General features: G+C 31.7%; 3 protein-coding genes across 4 annotated transcripts; 2 read left to right on the forward strand and 1 right to left on the reverse strand.

The window, feature by feature from the left end:
* The first annotated feature begins 279 nt into the window (after nucleotides 1-279).
* On the forward strand, nucleotides 280-4213 carry LOC110635106 (uncharacterized). Of its 2 annotated transcripts, XM_021784320.2 has the most exons (3): nucleotides 280-836; nucleotides 903-1261; nucleotides 4069-4213. In XM_021784320.2, exons 1-2 carry the CDS (start codon nucleotides 390-392, stop codon nucleotides 1254-1256), a joined length of 801 nt encoding a protein of 266 aa, XP_021640012.2. In that variant the 5' UTR covers nucleotides 280-389; the 3' UTR covers nucleotides 1257-1261; nucleotides 4069-4213. The 2 variants fall into 2 exon arrangements, with proteins under 2 accessions (XP_021640012.2, XP_057994304.1); XM_058138321.1 differs by having other exon boundaries at nucleotides 287-1261.
* On the reverse strand, nucleotides 3514-5523 carry LOC110635107 (glucan endo-1,3-beta-glucosidase 12). Its single transcript, XM_058138322.1, has 4 exons — nucleotides 4994-5523; nucleotides 4076-4552; nucleotides 3973-4003; nucleotides 3514-3870 (listed from the first exon to the last, which is right to left on the reverse strand). The coding sequence occupies exons 1-4, from the start codon at nucleotides 5058-5060 to the stop codon at nucleotides 3696-3698; spliced, it is 750 nt and encodes a 249-aa protein (XP_057994305.1). The 5' UTR covers nucleotides 5061-5523; the 3' UTR covers nucleotides 3514-3695.
* A 1980-nt stretch (nucleotides 5524-7503) lies between these two features.
* On the forward strand, nucleotides 7504-18031 carry LOC110635105 (ribose-phosphate pyrophosphokinase 4). The gene is made up of 8 exons (XM_021784319.2): nucleotides 7504-7816; nucleotides 13125-13293; nucleotides 14481-14796; nucleotides 15175-15270; nucleotides 15445-15513; nucleotides 15610-15738; nucleotides 17445-17544; nucleotides 17674-18031. Exons 2-8 carry the CDS (start codon nucleotides 13157-13159, stop codon nucleotides 17802-17804), a joined length of 978 nt encoding a protein of 325 aa, XP_021640011.2. The 5' UTR covers nucleotides 7504-7816; nucleotides 13125-13156; the 3' UTR covers nucleotides 17805-18031.
* Nucleotides 18032-19776: the final 1745 nt, after the last annotated feature.

A 19776-nucleotide genomic window follows, 5' to 3' on the forward strand; every position in this document is an offset into this window, starting at 1 on the left:
AAAAATAATAAAAAAATAAAACTAATCAATTTGAATCAAACCGAATCAAAATAAAGCAGTTTGATTCGATTCAATTTTTTATCAATTTTGATTTGATTTAATTTCTAAAATATATAATTCAATTTTCATAATTTAATTCGATTCAATTCAATTGATTTGAATTGAATGCTCAAGCCTTAAAAAAAATGATTAGCACATGCCTGCCAATGCCATGTTCTCTTTTTTATCCTTTGGCCAGCAAGGAAGGCCCTCTAAACCTGGTGGCTGCAACTTGCAATCAATTATTTTCTTACCTAATAATTAATTATGTCTTTATTCTGTGGCCATTCCACTACCTTTTTTACCTCTTTTAGGCTCCAATCCTTGTTTAGCTAGCCACGCCACCGCTCATGGAAGATCAACAACTCTTCCAACCCCTCCTATCCTCCGCCGCCCCCATCATCACCCCAACCCTACACAACGCTGAACATGATTATTATCATATCAACAAGAGTTTCTCTTCATATTCCAGCATCATTCTCCGGCTTTTCATACTCATTTCCATTGGAGTTATCTCTTTATGGGCAAAATATGAAGCTTCAAAAGGCTTTGGAATCACAATAATCAACGATATCAAAGACTCTCCCCTAGGCAAACGCTTCAACCTCTTGTACATGTCCAACGACAAAGCTACTCGTTTAATCCAAAGCTCTAGTTCTTTCGTTGAGAACATTCTTTATCCAAATATCAGCTACACCAAGAAGAAAGTGAACCGAGTCACTCTTCGGCTGGCTAGGTCCAACATAACCAACTTGTTTGTGGTTGAAACAAACACAAACCATGAGTTTGTGATTACTGTAAGTCCATCAATAGTGGGTGATACCAAAAACCTTGATTATGCTCTTAAATCGATAGTTTTACAGGGATTGTCCCGCGTATGGCTATGGGACGATGACAGTAAGGATAAGGCTCCGCCTTGGCTTATCGACGGCCTGTTGGAATATATAAAGACGGTGGCAGGATATGGTCCCATGAGAGATTTTGATGGGTCGGAGCTGCCGGAATTTGGTCAGTTTTGCATGGGGGATAAGGACCCCTGGGCAGTGGCGCAATTTCTTGACCATTGTGAGCGGCACAGCAAGGGGTTCATCCAACGGTTGAATCAAGCTATGAAAGATGGATGGGATGATCGGACGGTAGAGGATGCGTTAGGGATATCAGCACAGAATATTTGTCATTCTTTTGTCAACTCAGCAAATGGTGAATTACTACAGTAAGGCTGGTGAAAGAATTTTTCTCATTTAAATTAAATTATTATGGATAATGAAATTTATTTATTAAATATATATATTTTTTATATGTATATCTTAAATCAAAATAAATTAAATTTATAAAATTTCTCCCTATGCAATTATATATATATATATATATATTGAATAATTTTTAGGGGTGATTATTCGGTTCGAACCGAATTGAATTGAACCAAATTGAATTAAATTATAAAAATTGAATTATATATTTTAAAAATTGAACCGAATCAAAATTGATGAAAAATCAAATTGAACTGAATTATTCTATTTCGGTTCGATTCGGTTTAAATCAATCAGTTTTGATTTTTGATTTATTTTTTAATTTAAACTTAATTTTTAAGTTATTTGGTCTAATTTTGACTTTGATTTAAATCTAATAATCATTAATCAATAAAATTAAATAATTTATATATATAATTAAATATAATTCATAAATTTCTCATAAAAATAAATCAATTTAATATAATTTTAATATATAAAATTATTATGTGATTTAATTTGATTTAATTGATTTTTTTTTAAATCGAACTAAACTAAAATAATTAAATTTTTTATAATATAAAATCAAATTAAATTAATTAAAATTTAAATTAAATTAATTCAATTAAATCAATTCAATTCAATTCAATTCAATTCAACTTTTTAATTTGAATCGAAATTTCCTCGCCTCCGATAATTGTGTCCAAACGAAAACGATTATAAAAGGTGACGTGGCCACATTGTATTGAAGCTGTTTCCTTTTCAACAAATTAATTGATGTTATTATATTATATTCCATATTTTAATTTATAATTTTATAAAAACAAAATATGTCACATTGGCTCCACGTGGAACAGAAGAGGATAAGGACTCATTGGCTTATTATTATTATTATCTGATCGAACGCTAGTTGAGATGCTATAATGAATGTTTGTAATTATCGGGCAACTCTTTTCCTGAATCGTTATGATTTTGTTAAAAAATGTCTTTTTAGTGTGTATATCTTTATTTTTAATAAAAAAAACATCTTTATTAATTTTTTTTTAATATATGAATCAACGAACACTTAAATTTGAGTTTACTAAATAATTAATATGTCTTTAACTATTATATTGAATTATATTAAATTTTTTTATATTTTTTATATAATCAAATTAAGGTTAAACTCTTAGTTCATTTTTATTTATTATTTTTTATAAATTATTTTATTTAAAAATATTTATTATTTTGAACAAATTAAATAATATTAATTATTTTTTACTTTATCTTTATTTTCACTAAATAAAATAATTATTTTTTTAATTATTTAAAATTCATTTTATTACTTTCCTCTTTCTCTTACTTAATTATCCAGCTGTGTCACAATAATTATTTCTATTATTTCTACAATTTAATGAAGGGGAGAGAATTATTGAGATTGTATTAATTAAGTAAGATGAAAGTAATTTAATCAAATTAAATATTATTTTTTTATAATTTAAATAATTTAATTAATTTTTTTATATAAAAACTTTAAAGACAAGTAAAAGCAAACAAATAGAGTGTGAATGACGTTTAATCTTAAACTTGATTAGCTTATCAATAAATTTACATAATTTAATTTGATTTAGTGACTGAATACATATCAAATTATCTGATAGATTTGATAGTGAAATTAAGATATTCCTCACCTTAAGTCAATCCATTCATATCACTTTCTTAAAATATAAATTGGAATGGAGAACTTTTCAATACTTAAATACTTCGACTGAGACACTAAATCATCAAACAAAACATCATCATCATTTGATTAATGAGGAAAACAAATGGAAGGCAAATTATGACAAAAAAAAAATAAATTTTCTGCATTTATATTCATTGAAAGTGGGAGGAAGAATTTTTTTTTTTTTTTTAACTAAGGGAGGAAGAATTTTTTATTTTATGAAATAAGTTACACAATATAAAATAAAAGTATCAAAATTTAATTTGAAACCTCATTTTGAGTTCTTAATTTCATACGTTATCAACTCCAACTGTTCTAAATTATTTAAACAATAATTTGTTTTTGCCGGCTCAGATTGGTGGGTTTATTGGATTGCAAGCCCTTATAGGCCCAACCTTAAACACATGCTTAATCTATATTAAGAAATCTATTTGTATATCTGAAGGAAACTTGCCGCATTAAATAATTAATTCAATAAAAAAAAAACGATGAGTAATCTTCCTTGAACTGTTTCCACCGGAAAAAAAAAAAAAAAAGAAAAAAGGAAGAAGAAGAAGCAAGCTGCATTACTTTCTCTGCTTGCATGTCCCCTAGCTTGCATCACTAACAAAAACCTATCTAGCCCTAGCTGTGGCTAAATTCTCCATATATATATATATATATGCTTCTGAGTCTGCTCAAAAACATAGACTAGCAAGCAATTAAGCAAATTGCTGTTTAATTAATTAGATGAAAGATGCAGCTACCATAATAATAATGGCACATGTAATTAACCTGAAGTTAATTTGATTATTAATTTGTGCAGCGGCAGCAGCGGCTGGCGTTGTGGGGGTTGAAGGTACTGCTCCATAAACTGTTGCCCCGTTTGAATTTGTGGTGTTCAACACTGACGAGCTTGTGCTGTAGTTTTATTTCATCAAACGTAAATAATTAATTAACAATCCTTTGAGATTTGTAGATCAACCGATCATAATTTCATACAGATAAAGTAATTAATTTTACCTAGTCGATGGATACTGACACGTCCCACTGCCTGAAAAATATTTTTGAAAATGGATTAGTAAAATTTAAATTAATTAATTATAAAAAATGATGCAGGACTCACTTGGATCAGAGCTTGTAGTAACCGCAGTTCCTCCAAAATTGCAGCTGCTTGGAATCGGATTCTTCTGATAATAGCTATTGAATGCAAAAGAAGCATGATCATGAAGACTATTGGGATTGTAACAACTTCCACCACCTTGAATCGCCGAACAATCTGCACCACCATAACCACAAGCGTAGTCCAATGCTACTTGTAATGCCGTCGGTGATGCACTTGGGCTCGCAACACACCAGCTAGCTCCAGGTGAAGATGTTGTGGTTGGTGTTATCATGGGCGTCATGGTTGCCGGCGATGTAGAATCTGGGTCTGAATTCGGGTTTACAATGGGAGTCGATGAAGTTGGATCGGTAGGAATGATCGTCGGAACAGTGGTTATCGGAGTGGTAATATCCTTTTGGCTCCTGGAAATAGAAGTAAGATGATGTTTTGTTCCATGATCTAGTCTGCTAAAATGTCCAAATGCAATAATTCTTGAACCTGAATTTTTTAAATCAATATTAGAAAATTGCAGAAAAGAATATCTAAAATATTTTCAAGATTATCACTAAATGAGGGAGTAGGCCAAGACAAGCAATAATTGTTGGGAAGAAAAAGGAAAAAGGGTTTGAAAGAAGCACCATTAAAAGTTTGAAAATCAACATAGAAGGAATATCATATTTGAAGAAACAGCTATCATTTCAGAAAAAGAGAAACATACCCACATGGAAAAAGCAATCAAATTCTATGTCCGACATTTACGTAAAGCAATAAAAGCTTGAATTCAAAGATCTAGACATAGAACGACAAGTATAAAACGACAAGAAAATTGCTTGCTTAAATACAACTGATAATATAAAACTTGTAACTAAATAAGCTATCATTAATGGATCGTAATTCGTAAAGGCCAGGCAAATCAAAAACCAGAGAAGTGCAAGTTACCTGAAGAGTGAAAGAGATCAAATAGGAAGAATACTAAATAACAGATAACTCTGCCACCCATATGCATGAGCCGCCAACCCAACCCTCTTCTTCTTCTTTCCTCCTCCTTCTTTCCTTTATTCGATCCAACAAAGCTTCATTTACAGAAGCATATCAATGATCTTGCTTGATCGACAGGATGAGGGATCTTAATTAATTTACAGAAGCATCGATAGATGATATTGTGGAGGAGGAATAGATTTTGCAATCCTTTGCCTTGTTCTGAGGATGGATATAAAGAATACATATATGTGCATATATATAAAAGTGGATAATTGGCCAATCTGAAGAGCGTGAGAGAGAGAGAGAGAGAGAGAGAGAGAGAGAGTACTGAGGAAGATTTGAGAAAGGAGACATGGGGAGTAGAGGAGGAGGGGGCAAGCAAGAGAAAGAAGAAGAGAAAAGGAGGGAAAAGGTAAGAAGAAGGTTGAAAAAGAAGTAAAAGAGAGAATTGTTTTGGAATTAAGGATTGGTGTGTGGGTTGGTAAGTGGTGTCTGTAATGATGATGTTTTCATTTTGCCCTTTTTTTCCTGTTTTTTATTATTAATGTTTCTGCCCCTTTATTTTTCTTTAATTAATTTAAAACATATATATAAAAAAATAATTTAATTAGAAGCTCATAAATAAAACAAGAAAAAAATTTAGATATAGATGGTTTAATATTGCCAATTTTCTATTATGATTTTATATTAACTTATTAATTCTTAAGGAGATAATGCACTAGTGAGTGGACTTCACTGTAGCTATCATCAATGTGGGATGTGGTCTGATCACCCAAAGTGGTAGACCTATCGAGAGGTTCCAGAGCTTTCTGTTCTTAAAGAACAAATCTATCAATTCAGCCATATATTTTTAACCACATAATTCTTTTTAATTTTAGATTATTTTTTATTTTTATTCTCTTAGATAGAATAATTCTTTTCTCTCATAATTTGTGGAATAAGATAATTATTCTTGTTTGTAAATGGTGGTGCTTATGCCTCTATGCCATTCTCAGCGAATTCTTAATTCATAATTATATAATTTTTTATAATTTTAAATATAAATATAAATTAAAATTAAAATTAAAAGCTCATAATATTAATAATAATAAAGTTGGGTTTCTTAAATCATTAATTTAATCTTTTAATATTTATATATTAGATTAATGAAATTGATTGATTTAATTAATACTTCTTTATTAATAAAAAAAATGAATATTTAATTACCTCATTGATTTCATACTCTCTCACAAACAAAGGCAAAAGTCAAAAGAATAGAATAATTAATTATTAATATCATAAAACTCAATTATTAAGTCTATATAAAACCCTCCATAAAAAAGTATCCAAAGTTGATGGATGGCTGAATTTCTTATTGTTTGATTTCAGAAAACATGGAAAAAAATTAAAAAAAATTCATGAGAAACTCAAATATGATAATTTTTTTTTCTAAAAATTTAACCAATTTAAAAATAATAAATTATATATGTTTCTGTTAAAGAAAAGGAGAGAAATAATGGTCTAAAAAAAAGTGAACCGTTCAATATTCTATAACAGCACTTTTGACCAGTTAGACACCAATGGATGGAATATATTAATAGACTTTTTTATTTTTAAAGTTGGTCTTTGAATTTATTTCTTAATTATATATTATTTTTTACACTTTGGTATTTTAGAATTTGTAATTTTTAGTATTTTAATATTTATAATTTTTCCAGTTAATGTATTTGGATTAATTTTTATAATGCTGTTTGAATTGGCTGTCATGACTGCTTGTTTAATAAGTTATTATTTATTTAGTTGATACAAATTATAAATTATACACTTAAAAAAATAAAGAGGGAATTTGTTTTACAATTTTTCCAAGCTCAGAATAAAAACAATAAAGTGAAGAAAAAGCAAAGAGGTAGAGATCTTTTTAGTAAAATATGAAAATGTTTTTTTTATTAAAACTGTTTCGGATTATTTAATATTTTTATTATAATTAAAATATTATTATTTTTTATTTATGCTAACATTAATTTATTAAAAATTATTTTTTAATTTTTAAAAATTAAAAAAATATTTTAATTAAAGTTAATAAAATATATTATTATTTTATATTTAGTAATTATTTATATTAAATTATTATAAAAATAATTAATTATTAATATTTAATAATTATTAAAATAACTAATATTACTAAACAGTATTAAAGTGTTCGTATTAATTAAAAGGATAATTATTATAATTGTTAAAAAATTATATTATTAATATATATATTGTTTAATGCTCCGAATTCATATTTATATGAAATCTATTAATCAAAATTTAAAAGACTTTTATTTATTTTTGAATTTTGGACAATATTTTTTATATGCGTAAAGGGATATAAAATTTAAAATTTCATTAGTTAATTTTACTGTAACCCACTGTCGTTTTGCTAAAAAATTCAAAAAATTCAGGAACCCTAAAAGTGAAAAAAACAAAAAACAAGGAAAAAAAAAAAAGGAGAAAGAAAAGGACCCAATTCATGGTCCAGACAGAGACTCTCTACGCTTCTTTTCCCAGTCGCCTCGCCTCTTCTTCTTGCAGCCTTGCCTCTCCCTTCGAGCATCTCTTGCATCTACGACATCCTGTCGCAGCTTCGTCTCTTCCTCTCTGCAGCTGTCGAGGCCTTGTCTCTGCCCTCTCTTAGTCTCGCCTCTCTGACGGTTTAACCTTTACTCTGCGGGACTCTCTTTCCAGCTCTCGGCAGTTGCCAAGTTATTTTTTGTTTCAACAATTTTGTTAGTCTAGGGTTTCTTCCCACTAAGAAGAGAGGTAAATGTGAAATTCCAATTTTTAATTAATTTTTCTTTGTTTTATGGGCAAATAAATAGAGTTGGTGTATGGGCTCAAATGCTGCCATTTGCATACTTGTCCTGTATTGATTTTTTTAGGTCACATCTTTCTACTGGCCTTGAGAACGATTTATGTTATACTTTAAACGTCTCCTTTTTCTTTTATTTTTAATTTTTTGCTAAGTTACTTGCATTAAACTTGTCAAGAATTTGCCTTTTGTTCTTGGGGTTGATCATATTGCAGCAGTTGAGGATTGTGCACTATTTTTATGTGCAATATTTTGGTTCAATTTAGTTCTGTTGGTATAGTTCATTTCAGTTTGGTTATTCTCTCAACAACAGAGTGTTTGGTTCAATTCCATTCTATAAAATTTTGTGGACTTCAATTGAATTCTAGTTAGAATCCATTTGAAATGAATTCCGCTGATTGTTTGACATGACACAACTAGAATTTAATTCATATTTTCCTTGTTTGGAAACTAGAATTTTACAAGAATTCAATTCAATTTTTAATTTAATTGATTTATTTTTGGTCAATTCTTATGTTTGAAATGAAAGAATTCTTTTTGACTTAAAAAAAAATCATTTTAAAAGAAACAGTAATCAACCCATTATGTGAGAATTCAATTGAATTATTTTTCTTGCTAATGATTTATTTCAAATGAAGCCAATGGTATAATTTCATAACTGAAATTCATATGCTTATTTCTTAAATTTCCCTCAAGAGTAAAATTGAAGTGAATTTTATATTCTGGTTATAATACTTGTGTTTAACAAAAGAAAATGGCTGCCATTAATTGAAAGTTGACAGGTAGCTGAGGAAAAAATTTAAGTGAGCATTTATTTTTGTTTATAGAGCAAATGGTTGCTTTAAGGAAGAATTTAAGTGAGCATTTATTTTTTTTGTTAAGGAAGAATTGTAAGGTGACAGCACATATGGTTTTGTTAATGTCCATCTCCTCCTTTTGTTGTGAAATACTTTTCACATTATTTAAGTGAGCATTTATTTATTTATTTATTTTTACAAAGTAGAAAGTGAATAGGCATAAAAAATTGATAAGCAGCTGAAATATAAGAAGCTCAACTCAACTCAACTCAACTAAGCCTTTATCCCAAAAATTTGGGGTCGGCTATATGGATTCGCTTTTTCCACTCTGAACGATTTTGGGTTAAATCCTCAGAAATGTGTAATGCTTCTAAGTCATGCTGTACTACTCTCCTCCAAGTCAATTTAGGTCTACCCCTTTTTTTCTTTCTATCCTCTAGCCTAATGTGCTCTACTTGTCTAACTGGAGCCTCCGTATGTCTACGCTTCACATGACCAAACCACCTCAATCTCCTTTCTCTCAACTTATCTTCAATTGGCACCACTCCTACATTTTCTCTAATACTTTCATTACGGACTTTATCTAGTCTAGTATGGCCACTCATCCACCTTAACATTCTCATCTCTGCAACTCTTATCTTAGATGCGTAGGACTCTTTCAGTGCCCAACACTCACTACCATATAGCATAGCCATCGTATGGTATGCGGTAAAATTTTCCTTTTAATTTATTGGGAATCTTACGATCACATAAAACTCCCGTGGCACGTCTCCACTTCAACCATCCGGCTTTAATCCTATGACTAACATCCTCCTCACATCCCCCATCTACTTGAAGGGCTGAGCCTAGATATTTAAAGTGATTACTTTGGGACAGTGCCACTCCATTCAAACTAACTCCTTCCCTATCACCAGTTTGGCCTTCACTGAACTTGCAATGCATGTATTCTGTTTTCGTTCTATTTAACTTAAAGCCCTTTGACTCTAGAGTACTTCTCCAAAGTTCTAGCTTCCTATTGACTCCTTCTCGTGTCTCATCTATCAGAACAATATCATCCGCAAACATCATGCACCAAGGAATACTCTCTTGTATATGTTTCGTCAGTTCATCTAAAACTAATGTAAAAGGTAAGGGCTTATGGTGATCCTTGGTGTAATCCAATTGAGATCGGAAAATCTCTTGTGTCCCCTCCTTTGTGCACAATAGTAGTTGCTCCTTCATACATATCTTTCAATACTTGTATATACCTAATAGATACCCTCTTTTGTTCTAACGCATTCCATAAGACCTCTCTTGGAACACTATCATAAGCCTTCTCCAAATCAATAAAAACCATGTGTAGATCTTTCTTCCCATCTCTATATTTCTTCATCAAGCTTCTAATGAGAAAGATCGCTTCCATAGTTGAACGACCAGGCATGAAACCAAATTGATTGAGAGAGATAGAAGTATCATGACGTAGTCGATGCTCCACAACTCTCTCCCACAACTTCATAGTATGGCTCATGAGTTTAATTCCCCTATAGTTTGAGCAACTCTGTATGTCTCCCTTATTTTTAAAAATAGGTACTAAAATACTCTTCCTCCATTGATCTGGGATTTTCTTTGAGTTTAGAATCTTATTAAATAATTTAGTTAACGATGCCACTCCCATATCTCCCAAATACTTCCACAGTTCTCTTGGTATTTCATCGGGTCCACAGCTTTACCTACTTTCATTCTCTTAAGTGCTTCCTTTACTTCTAAAGATCTAATCCTTCTAGTATAATTTACATTCTTTTCTATTGTTCTATAATCTATATTCACGCTATTTCCATTTTGACTATTATTAAAGAGATCATTAAAATAATTTCTCCATCTTTCTTTAATGTCCTCATCTTTCACCAACACTTTTCCTTCTTTATCCTTAATGCACCTAACTTGATTGAGATCTTGACATTTCCTTTCTCTACTCCTTGCTAATCTATAAATATCTTTCTCCCCTTCTTTAGTTCCAAGTTTCTCATATAACTTTTCAAAGGCCTGTGCTCTTGCTTGGCTAACTGCCTTTTTTGCTTCTTTCTTTGCTATCTTGTACTGTTCATATGCCTCATTATTATCACATTTAGGTAATTTCTTATACCATTCCCTTTTTCTCTTCACTGCCTTTTGTACTTCCTCATTCCACCACCATCTCTCATTTGAGGGTGGTCCATGTCCTTTAGACTCCCCAAGTACTTTTCTAGCTACTTCTCTAATCTTTGATGCCATCTGTATCCACATATCATTGGCCTCCATATCTAGCTTCCATACTTCGGACTAGGGGTGTGCAAACGGTCGGTTCGGTTCCGAACCGAACCGAACCGAAAAAACCGAAAATCGAAAATCGAAAATTTTAAAAACCGAACCGAACCGATTGATAAGAGAAAACCGAACCGAATCGAATCGATAAATTTCGGTTCGGTTCGGTTTTAAACCGATCAAACCGAAATTTATAAAATTTCATATTTTTAACATTAAATCTAAATAATAAAAACATAAAAACAAAAAAAATTGAAAATCAAAACTCAAAAATCTTTAGATTCGGTTCGGTTTTCTTTGATTTCGGTTCGGTTCGATTCGGTTTGATTCGATTTTTTTTTATTTCCTATATATTAATAATTTCGGTTCGGTTCGGTTTTTTTGATTTTTTTATGAAAATAACCGAACCGAACCGATTAAACCGAAATTATCAAAATTATAAACCGAACCGAACCGAACCGATTAAATTTTAAAACCGAACCGATTGAACCGAATTAATCGGTTCGGTTCGGTTTTTCGGTTAAAATCGAAAACTGCACACCCCTACTTCGGACTCAAGAAGCTCATTTTTGAACTTCACTTGCTTTACTCCTTTGAACTCCCACCACTTTGTTCGAGCTACACTATTTCTTCTGACCTTACTTGAATTGTTCCTAAACTTGACATCCAAGACCACCAATCTATGTTGACTTGTTAAAGCTTCTCCTGGAATGACCTTGCAATCCTTGCATAGAGCTCTATTTGTCTTCCTGGTTAAGAGGAAGTCGATTTGGCTTCTATGTTGCCCACTTTTGAAAGTCACTAAATGTGACTCTCTTTTTATAAAGTAGGTATTTGCTAGTATTAGGTCGTATGCCATAGCAAAATCCATGATGCTTTTTCCCTCCTCATTTCGACTGCCAAAACCAAAACCTCCATGCACATTCTCATAACCTTGCCTATCACTTCCTACATGTCCATTCAAATCTCCACCAATGAAAACATTCTCTTCATTCGGTATGCTTTGCATTAAATCATCCATATCTTCCCAAAACATTTGTTTACTCTCACTGTCTAGTCCTATTTGTGGGGCACAAGCACTAACTATATTTATTGTTTCTCCGTCTAGTACTAGCTTTACTAGTATAATTCTATCTCCTACTCTTTTCACAGCTACTACTGCGTCTTTCAATGTCCTGTCTATGATTATACCCACTCCGTTCTTGTTTCTCTCCTTTCCGGTAAACCACAATTTGTACCCTGAATTACCCACTTCCTTACTTTTCTCTCCTACCCATTTAGTCTCCTGAATGCAAGCAATATTCACCCTTCTCCTTTCCAAGGTATCCACAAGCTCCATTAATTTTCCTGTAAGTGATCCAACATTCCAAGTACCAACCTTGATCCTCCTCCTATCCTGCTCCTTCCTAATTGGTCTACTTCTATGATATCTTCTATTATTTTCTATGTCTATCTTGTGTTCTGTTCCACTATTTGTTCTATTATCTGTCTTATGGACTAACTTCTTTACCCACACCCGTCCATGATGTGGGAACCCTTGCTCACTTAACACCACACCGGCGCGCGGCATGGCGTCGCTTTCGGTGAACGCCCTACACCCTTGCATATTTATCACTACACCCGGGCTCCGATGTAGCGCGTCGTTAGTAGAGGACGCCCCAACGTTTATATCATTTGAATCCATATCATAGGGTGTGACGAAATTTTTACGCTGGTTGTCACCTACCGCAACCCTCCTCCTTTATCCGGGCTTGGGACCGGCTAAGCGCAAACTACTTAGGCGGAGTTATATAAATATAAGAAGCTAAAATAAATATTTCTCTCTTTTTATTTATTTTTTAATTAATTAATGGTACTTCGTAAGTTTTTTAATTAATAAATATAAGAAGATGGATCATTGAGTGAAAATTTTTTGTTAAGGGTATTTTAATTCAAAAAATGTTATTATATAAGTCTTGTGAAATTCATTTCAAATTCCATCAAATTTGATAGGAATTATTTTAGTTATGACCAATTCCATAGAATTGAACTCCTAGAATTGAATTTTAATTTTGATTCAAAGTAAACACACAAAATATGGAATTCAATTGAATTCCACAAAAGCTTGTCAAATGGAATTGAACCATAAAAGCTCTAAATTCTGGTTCAGCCCAGCATGAATAACACGTGCTGAAATCTGTAGTATTGTTGGGGCCGAGCAAGAGAGACAAGGAAATGGAAAAGAAGGCAGACATTCAAACTCAGCATCACAAGAAGCAAGTGCATCTCTTTTACTGTGCAGACTGTGAAGACCTTGCCCGTAAAGTTGCTGCTCACTCTGATCTCATCACTCTTCAATCCATCAACTGGAGGTCTGTGCAATTTTGTTTGGTTAATTGTTGTGGTGCTTTGTTCTATTATTTTGTTTTGCTGCCATGAATATGATGTGGGTAATTTTTGTGCTCTTTTTCCCTAAACTGTGAAAATAAATGAATGACTCTGCTTTGTTCCCATTTCTCCTTAGCATACAGTTGGATGGATTACATATTTGATCTTGGCTTTTGATAGGATAAAGAAGTTCTGTTTTCAATGGAAAATTGAATGATCATTTTGGCTTACACACTTCTACATTTCTGGTTGTGATAGTTTTTATAGGAATGCTAGGAACAGTACTTCCTGGATCCTTTTGAATGCAGTATGACCTTTTTCTACATTGGTTTTCCTTGGAACTTTCCTTTCCTCTATATTATTTGAGATTTCCTATGAATGCAAAATTTTAGAAAAGATTACTAACATTTTTTTGGATTTGAGTTTTGGTTTTCTACTTTAATTTAAGCTGTATCTCCTCCAAGATCTTGCATAAAAACACATCCCCTTTCTTTGAGTGAGAAAGGGGACATAAAATATCTAACATCACAACCTGATTTTATCTAAAAATATTTATGCATATAGTATGGGACTGAAGAACCCATAAAAGATAAATTTTCATATGAATAGGAGAGCAGAGAACAGATGCAGGAGTAAAATTTTTTTAAGAGTCAGAATGTGTTACTTACCAGAAGATCAACAAATCTGTCATTACTAAAAATTAGTTTCTCAATGACTCTTGCATGCCTAATTCCCAATCCACCTCTGATCAAATATACTGTATACATATATTTATTGTTTGGTTTGGATTTAAAAATTTAGAGCAAAAAGCTAAATTTTCAAGAAAACTTCTCGAAAACAACGTTAGAGGAACTAAGCATGATATACTTGTTGCAGGGAGATGAGTGCATAAAATGTTTGTAAAGTGTCACAATTCTCAATCAAAAGCAACTCAACTCAAATATGCTCTAATCCCAGTCTAGTCGGGGTAGCTTATATGAATCCTTATATATCATATAGATATGACAAAGTGTAATATTGAATATCACCCATTTTGACCCTCTTTTATCTGGGTTCAGACTGGCTATGTATGTTCACAGGTGGAGTTTCTCAGTTAAGAAAAGATATTCAGCTTGTAGATGTATGAGTTTACATGATACGGAGTATTGATGAGTTTCTGTTCTTTTTTCAGGAATTTTGATGATGGGTTTCCAAACCTTTATATAAACAATGCACAAGATATGCGAGGTCAACATGTAGCCTTTCTTGCGGCATTCAGTTCCCCAGGAGTCATCTTTGAACAACTTTCTGTCATATATGCACTCCCACGGCTGTTTGTTGCCTCGTTCACTTTGGTTTTGCCATTCTTTCCAACTGGCTCCTTTGAGCGAATGGAAGAAGAGGGGGATGTTGCAACTGCATTTACCATGGCAAGGATACTTTCAAACATTCCCATATCAAGGGGTGGTCCCACTAGTCTAGTCATTTATGACATACATGCTCTACAGGTTTTTCCCCATTATCTTTTATGCTATTTATCTATTATTTATTTATTATTTTATAATTTAACAGGGAAGAAATTATTCGATTTTTTCCCATTTTAGTATACAAGTCTGAATTTTACTAAGTGTTGGGGTTTTGTAATTTACCCTTTAATGTTATGGGGTTTCCTCTTTACTATCAACGTATATATAACCTCTGGCCATATTTTGTTGTTTAGCTTTAGAGTATATCTAAATTGTTCTCTTGTCATCTTCTTTTGTAAGCCTTGGAACATATTCTTAGTGGCTGAAGGTACTGTTGATATTTTCTATCAAGTGACAAGTCTCTCTCTCTGTCATTCTTCTTCTTTTATTCATTTCCTCCCTTTTTCTAAAAATATGCAGGAAAGATTTTATTTTGGGGACCATGTTTTGCCTTTGTTTGAGACTGGGATCCCTCTGCTAAAGCAACGTCTTCACCAGCTTCCTGACTCTGATAAGGTTTGTTGCATAAAAATGCTTCTTGTTTTTGTCAGTTGCTTTTGTTTGGTTTCTTGCCATTGTTGTGATCATATCTGTTCTGCTTCCTTGAGAATTTATTAGCACAATAGGAATAGCTCAGTTGCTGCCAATTATGTATTTCTCATTTAATAGCCTTATGCCATTATCTTTCAGATTGTTGTTGCGTTTCCAGATGATGGAGCTTGGAAACGATTCCACAAGCTGTTGGATCATTTTCCCATGGTTGGTTTAGAAATTTGCTTAAGTGGACTAAATAATTTCATACCACAAATCTGCAACTGTTGCATGGTCTTGCTAACTCATGGTGTTGAGTTGTAGGTGGTGTGCACAAAGGTTCGTGAAGGTGATAAGAGGATAGTTCGACTAAAGGAGGGAAATCCTGCTGGTTGTCATGTAGTCATTGTTGATGATTTGGTGCAATCTGGAGGCACCCTTATTGAGTGTCAGGTATTCATTATCTGTTAAAACCCATCATATCCCAAAGTATTTATTTTTCTAAGACTTGTTAACATATTAATTATTTTGTAACTCGTGTTCTGTCAAAATTATTCAATGTCTTGCCCTTACTGTGTTAGTTGTTTTATGTAACCATTGTAACTTGTAGAAGATAGCATTTGCTTCTTATATCATATTTCTTTTCTCTTCAAATAATGTTTTTACATTAATTCCTTTCTTTCTTCCCTAACTTTCATGTCAAAAGCTGTTTCCTTGATCGAATTCTACTGATAGATTCTTGTAGTTTTGAATTACCTTTAACAATTTGTGGTGTCAAATCTGCCACTTATCTCATAATGCAAGTTTAAATTCTGAAACAAACATCAGACACACATTCAAGGAAATGCTGAATGGGGTAAAACCCATTCTGATGAATATTCCAGAAGTTTATTGTTGGGTTCCTTTCATTATTTCTAGCTGGCTGCCTGAAAGTTTCAACAGAGCATTGGCAGTCACTTTGTTGAAAAACTAATAATAATATAAGTTTATAATGATATTAATAGCAATACAAACTGTCTAGGAAATACACAGGAGCTAGTCTTGTGTTTTCTAATTTCTAGAATTGGAAAATGTTTTGGGGCAGGTCCTCAAGGTAGCTTAGATTATTAAAATGTACAGCCTATTGTACAAATAGCATGTATGAAATGAAGGCAGTTTTCTAAGGGATGAGAAGGAAAAGTTGGTGAATTTCTAATAATGCAATACATAATTCAATCTTAATTGGTTGTTATTGACTCCTGCTTTTTTTGTATAAACTACCTATTCCAACAAAAATGTATTCCTTCTCTCTCATATTATTTGTATATGCATTCTATATACGTTTGTGTGTATTTGAATGGTCATGTTGCATGATGGAAATTGTCCTCCTGAGTGACTTAAACCAAGTTGCTTGTCTAGTAGGATAGCACCAAGTGGCTTAACCAAGTTGCTTGTCCAGTGGGATAGCACAAAGTGGCTTAACAAAATTAGCTAGCACCCACATGTTCATGCAGTTTGTGCTACCTGACATATGAAGGAACCTGTTTTTTCTTCTATGACAGCCTTTTATGGGTCTTAATTGCCATTAGGATAGAGGATATTAGCCAGGGTTATAAGAATTGGCATTAGTTTAAGATTTGTCTATGTTGCGATTTGTTTGGGAATCATCCTATCCTTTCATTTCAATTTGTGTTCAGATGAATATCATGGCCATGGATATCGTGTACTCCTACAAATCAGGCCTAACTCAAATTTGCACTTAAACGTATTGGGAAAAGTCTTTTGCACCCTAACATTATATTTTGACCTATTACACCCTTGTATTTTTATTTTGGTTTTTGGCCTATTACATATTTCAAATTTTATTTTATTTTTTTAACTAATAGGTACGATTTTTCAGATCAAATATATTAGTGTGTCCGTATACACACACACACACACATACACACATATATAATGGATTAAACTTGATTTATTCCATTATTCATTAAAGAGTTGGGCAACTTGTGTTATATTTACTATAAACATAAAAATTTAGGCTTGCAATAAGTTAAGGTTGGGAATGTAAAGTATTTTTTTTTCCAATTATGTTAAGTGCACATTCATGTATTAGGCCAATAAATTAGCAGTTGATATTTCTTTTTGACTCTTTTTACTAATTGTGAACTTTGTTTTTCCAGAAAGTGTTAGTGGCTCATGGTGCGGCGAAAGTGAGTGCATATGTCACCCATGGTGTGTTTCCTAAGCGCTCTTGGGAGCGATTTACTCGTAAAAGTGATGGTAAGACCTGCATTTTGTCATTCATGCGCATCATATCATTTTTATTTATTGATTTGCTTATGCATTCTGCGTAACATTCATAACGTTTAACTATCTGATCATATTTCCATTTGCTTTAATTTTCAAAAGGCTCGGGGAATGCATTTGCCTTCTTTTGGATCACAGATTCATGCCCCCTTACTGTCAAAGCCATAGCAAATAAACCTCCATTTGAAGTTTTGAGTCTTGCTGGATCCATTGCGGATGCTCTGCAAATATGAGCAAGGTACTTACAAGGGTTTTGTTAGGGTGGGATGTTCATGCATACCTGTGATAAATGAGCCGATAATTCTATTTTCAAAACCACTTTCATGATTTGGTTATTTTCTAGAAAAAGAGAATTCATTTTCCTGTGCTATTGGAAGTCATTGTGGCACAAAAGAATGATTGAGCGATAATCTATGCTATAATGGATTACTGTAAAATCAATCTGGAGTATTTTCCCCGATATTCTTGTCCATTGGTGTTTCACGGAGACTCATGGTAATCTTCTTTTATTAGAGGATTCGTTTGGAATAAATCATTTATTTAAAAATAATTCAATTGAATTTTTATATAATTATATTATTATTTTGAAAATAAATTTTTTGTTTAAATTAAGAGAATTTAAATTTTTTCATTTCAAATATGAAAAATTGACTAAAAAAAAATTAATTGAATTAAATTTTTATAAAATGTTATATTTCAAATTTCAAAGAAAGTTTATTTATTTTATTATTTTTCATATGGTAGTTTTAGTTTGAGGTGTAAATGAATTGAGCAGAGTAAAGCTTTACAGGAGTTTAAACTTTGGTCATCAAAACTTTTTCAAATTCGAGTTGAATTTGAATTTAATTTGTGTTGAATTTAAGTCAAATATTTATAAGTTCAAGCTTGACTCATTTTAAAATATAAGTTCTAAATGAGTTGAGTAAAATCAAGTATTTCATCGAACTAAATCTTGGATAGCTTGATTCATTTACAGAGTAAATTTTAGATTTATAATCGATTTTAAAATTTAAATTACATTATTTTGATTAATTTTCATATAAAAAATAATTTAATTTTTATAAAAAATTATATTTAAATTATAAATAATTATATTTAATAAATATGATTATAACATAACTTTAAATAATATATTATTTTTAAAATATTTTTAAATAAAATAATAAATATCTATAATATAATAAAATATAATAATTAATATAAACTTTTTTCAAATTAGCCTATTCATTAATCCATTTAACAAGTTTTTTTACGAATTGAGCAATGAGTTTTAACCAACTGAATATTACTAAATTCGAGTTTGATTCTTTTTATAAATGAACTGAGCGAATTAAATTTTTATTGGATTAAATATTGAATAATCATTTAAGGTTTGCTTCCTTTGAAATCGAAATAAATAATAATAATAAAACAAAAAGTGGAAGGGGTAAAAAAGTATAGGGAGGTGAGCAGGCATAGAAAAAGAACAGAGATTAGAGATTATTTCTTTCTTGTATCTATAGACTTATTATTTTTATTTTAAAAAAAGTTAAAATTTTACAATAATAAAGTGTATTATTTTTCACGCATGGATAATATGTTATAATTTCTCAGAAAATAAAATTAAGGATGTGTGGATTGTGGATGATGCCCCTATGGCTAAGGGCAGTGGGAGTGGGACCCAGTGCTCCACGATCACAAACTCAAAGCAACTATCACGTGGCAAGGGGGGGTTGAGTAGAGAGACAACAGAGGATATACCCTCTGGCATTGCCTTTTGCACTTTCCCTAGTGGCTACGTATGGTATCATACTCTCAACTCTACCCATATTCATATACGTATTGTGCGCACTGACCACTGGGGTTGACCAAGGGCAAATCGGTGATTCTATATGTGCCTTTTTTTTTTTAAGAAATTAATGGCACTGGCATTAGGGGATTAAATATTATTTAAAAATTTATTGATTAAGGGATTTGCTGGTCCTGTGTGTGTAGGTGGTGTCTAATGATAATATTATCCTTGAAAAAGCTGAAGGCTTATCTAAAGTCATCAATGAGGAATTATGAAGTCAAATTTTGTAAATAAATTTTGTTCTTACCATTTTAACCTGATCTAACAACCAAAATGATGTGTTATAAATTTTCAGCTCTAGGCTACATTTCCTAGAGCTGCTTTCATAATAAAATATTGAATTTTGAATATCAAATGAGGTTATCAATTAATTA

This window comes from Hevea brasiliensis, chromosome 16, assembly GCF_030052815.1.
Source record: "Hevea brasiliensis isolate MT/VB/25A 57/8 chromosome 16, ASM3005281v1, whole genome shotgun sequence".
NCBI lineage: Eukaryota > Viridiplantae > Streptophyta > Magnoliopsida > Malpighiales > Euphorbiaceae > Hevea > Hevea brasiliensis.